Raw genomic sequence first — 3,754 nt, forward strand, 5'->3', positions numbered from 1 at the left:
ATTTTTTGTTTTTTTAAAACTTAAATTTTTTTTAGAAAAAAAAAAAAAAAAAAAAAAAAAAAAAAAAAAAAAAAATATATATATATATATATATATATATATATATATATATATATATACTGCAGGTTGTTTGATAGAGGAAATAGTTTTCTATCAACACAATAGAGGTGTTACAAGATTATCCCAGGTTATGCATCAAAGTGTTTTGTTTTTTTAAATTAAATTTAAAAAGTGCATCATGCATGCTTTTAGTCTTGTTGCACTGGCCTCGTTCTACCCAATCACTTTCATGGTTTTCCATTGTAAACATTTTACAATGTAAATATCAAAGAAAAATGCAAATGAAATAGATTGTAGCTTTCTTATTTTACTAAAAACAGAACACGTACAGTGTGTCTTTAAGAGAAACAGGCATTGTTTTGGACTGATTTCTCCTTTCTTTTTTAATGAACATAACAGATAAAAGAGAAATGCTGCAGATTGTTTTGGTTTCTAACTGATCAACCAAAGACAACAACGGATGTTTTTCTACACAACAGGGACTGAAGTGGAACCCAAATAGCAAAGTACAGAACATACAGGATGTAGAAACCAAACTATTGGATACAACAACAGACATTCTATAAAAGTATTGCACATATCTGTAATAGAAATGATCACTCTATGCAATAGATATGCACTGATCTTTGTGGGTCAATTCTTGTTTCTGATTTTGATGACAAAATACTTTTTAGTGTTTTTATAAAATGCTGAAAATTTAAATGCGTTAACATGTTTGTACTAAAATGAATTTCTGAAAACACAGCTGTCTCTGAACATGAACAAAAACTGTAACATTCTGCACAGAGGTGTGTGCATCTACAACACATCTCCGTTTGTCCTCTGTAGGCGATATCGTAGCTCACAAACTCAAAATGTGGATGGGCACCATTGCCCAAAATATAACATTTTTACAGAACAGGTTCAGTGCCACTGCAAAAAAAATTTTTCTTAAAAATGCTGATATTTTCTGTTAAATTCTCACTTTTCTCCAAAATCAGATTTTCTCAAAATTCTGATTTTTTTTTACTTAATTTTTTTTGGCCCAATTTGCTAGTGCTCAAAAGTATTAGCTCAGTATTATTTTTTTCTCAAAATTCTGTCTTTTTTCTTGCCTTCAGAAAGTTCAGATGAAATGATTTTTTCCCAGTGTTCCTAAACCTCACATTTTTGTAAACAAGATCAATTGAAAATATATCAGTTTAACTCTCTGACCATTTTGATCTTTTTACTTCTCAGTGACCTTAAGCCTCTTCCATAATAATGTTCTATTTTGGGGTTTGATGTCTGTCCACATTGTGAGTAAATAACTAAAGGAGACATGCTGCAGTTGTTCAGTTGGGTTTTTATCCTCAAACCTCTGCCCCATTACAGGGAGAGTTTTACAATTTCTGAAATCAGATCTGAATTTCAACTTGTTTTTGTTTTTTTGTTTTTTTGTCTTTCCAGGCAGAACCAACGCGAATCCAGATCCAAGTTCCTCCCAAACAGGACCTGAATTCTTGTGTGAGTCTGCAGCAGAAGACCGTGGCTATCAGCCACCCGCAGGTGAAGCTGTCTGCCAGCAGCGGCCTGGGCAACGCACAGATCATCCACCTGCAGTCTGTGGTAGGTCAGCAGGGTCAGCAGATCCTGCTGCAGCAGAACCCAGGAGAACCCCAGATCCAGTTGGTGCTGCAGAACGCCACTCCTGTGGTGGGCTCTCTGCTCCCCTTGGTCCACAAGGTGACGGGCCCGGCAACCATAGCAACTGCTTCCTCCAGTCTGGGTCAGAAACCTGCCCCGCCTACTGTCAGATTGGCAGCTGCCACCCCAGTTAAAGACCCGCCCCCTCCCAGCAGCAAGCCCCCTGCTGCTCCCGTCACTAAAACCATCAGCATTCCTCTGATTAAGACACAGCACAACGGGACGGCCACCACTGCTGGGAAAGTCCCAGTTAAAGCGACCCCGGTCATCCCCGCAGCTCCACGGCAACCCACCACCCTAACCGTCGCCCCCAGGCTTCCCACAGCAACCTCTGTCGTCAAGGTGAAAGACCGAGAAAAAGAGGAGAAGAAGAAAGCAAAGAAAAGAGAGAAGAAAGCCCTGAAGGTCCAAACCCGATCGGGTCGGGTGTCCAGGCCACCCAAGTACAAAGCTAAAGACTACAAGTTCATCAAGACGGAGGACCTGGCGGAGAGCCACCAGTCCGACTCAGACGACTACTCCGACATGAGCGTGGAGGAGGAGGAGAACGCCAAGCGGGACGGGCCGGGCTCCAGCAGCCCCTCGTCTCTCAGCTACAGCCTCAAGTCGCGCTGCCACCGCTGTCAGACCTGCGATAAGGCCTACATCGGCCCCGGTGGCTTGAACCGCCACTACAAGCTGAACCCCACCCACGGAGAGCCCGACCTCACCGGGGTCACAGCCAGCGGTGCACCAGAACCCGGCCAGAGCAGAGTGGACCAGAAGGTAGAGGAGGCCGTCACTGAGGAGGAGGAAAAGGAGGAGGAGGAAGAAGAACAAGAGGAGGAAGAGGAGGAGAAACCTGCTGCCATGACAACAAACAGTGTGAGACACCGTTTTACCTGTCAGAGCTGAGCTACGTGGTTTCAGCTCTTGAGTTTAGGTTTTGATTTCAGACCGCTCAGTGAATAATTGGAGGGGTTGAAACGATTAATTGAAATACCAATGATTAATCGATTTGTTGAAATAATCATCAACTAATTCAGTGATCGATTAAACTAGAAGTGGCCATTTACTGAAATGGCAACATACAAAAAAGCTAAGCCAAAAATATAAACATTTTGCATTTAAGATTAAAAAAAATTGTCAGTAAATCTGTTCTAAATTATTAATCTATACTAAATTATTATTTCAAAAAAATAATCAACACATTATGTAAAAAAACAAACTTTGTCTGAAAAAAAAAATCTCCTATCAAGCATCTTTTGCTATCCAGTTGTTAATTGGTTAAGCCAAACAATAATTACCAATCAGCAGTAGTCACCCCACTGTTGCCAACTCAGCGACTTTCTTGCTATATTGAGCAACATTTCAGATCAAAAATTTGACGTCATCCAAAATTGGAATCAGCAGGTCAGGCAGTCGGTGCAGCCCTAAAAGTAACCCTACATTATTACATTTTAGACAATAAAATGTTCATATTTTTTTATCCATTTAAAATAAGAATTGGATTATTTATTTCTTTAGACTTGTTTAGATGTGTTTATAATATCGCATAAAATAAGCTTAAGTAGTTGAATGAAGAATCTACAGAATGTGTCAGTTTTGCTGTGCTCTGCCTCTAAAGGCTCACTCTGCTTGTCTTCAGGGAGACGTCGGCCTGGCAGCTGAAGGACTCACCAGCCTCCATTACCGGGGCCCAGGTCGCCCCAGAGGGCGAGGGAGAGGAAGAGGGCGAGGGAGGGGCAGAGGAAGAGGAAGAGGCAGGGGGCGAGGTCGATCACTTGGACCTCCTCCTAAGGTTGGTTTGCTTAAAGCCAAGGTTCATTCTACCTCAGTGTTTTCTCTTTATGTTGTATATTTGAAATGGCATCCAGTTCCAGTGTTAAATGTTGATTATAATTTAAAGGTTATTGATCTTTCAGAATGTTTTCTCACATTATTAAGCAATGACTTGAAAGTGATCTTAAGATAATGTTATTGTTTATTGCAATATCTTCTGGGCAGTGGTGGAGAGAGTACTCAAAAAATGTACTTAAGTAAAAGTACA

The 3,754-nt window shown here is 40.7% G+C and overlaps 1 protein-coding gene across 1 annotated transcript in view; it reads left to right on the forward strand.

The window, feature by feature from the left end:
- The window catches only part of znf839 (zinc finger protein 839), a 22,261-nt gene that overhangs the window by 4,742 nt on the left and 13,765 nt on the right, over nt 1-3,754 (forward strand). The window contains exons 2-3 of the mRNA XM_015060021.1: nt 1,489-2,589; nt 3,353-3,505. Of these exons, the coding sequence (XP_014915507.1) occupies nt 1,489-2,589; nt 3,353-3,505 (1,254 nt within the window). The remainder of the gene's footprint in view (nt 1-1,488; nt 2,590-3,352; nt 3,506-3,754) is intronic.

The sequence above is a fragment of the Poecilia latipinna genome, unplaced genomic scaffold (genome assembly GCF_001443285.1).
Source record: "Poecilia latipinna isolate Pla-1442-1.1 unplaced genomic scaffold, P_latipinna-1.0 Scaffold1678, whole genome shotgun sequence".
Classification (NCBI taxonomy): Eukaryota; Metazoa; Chordata; class Actinopteri; order Cyprinodontiformes; family Poeciliidae; genus Poecilia; species Poecilia latipinna.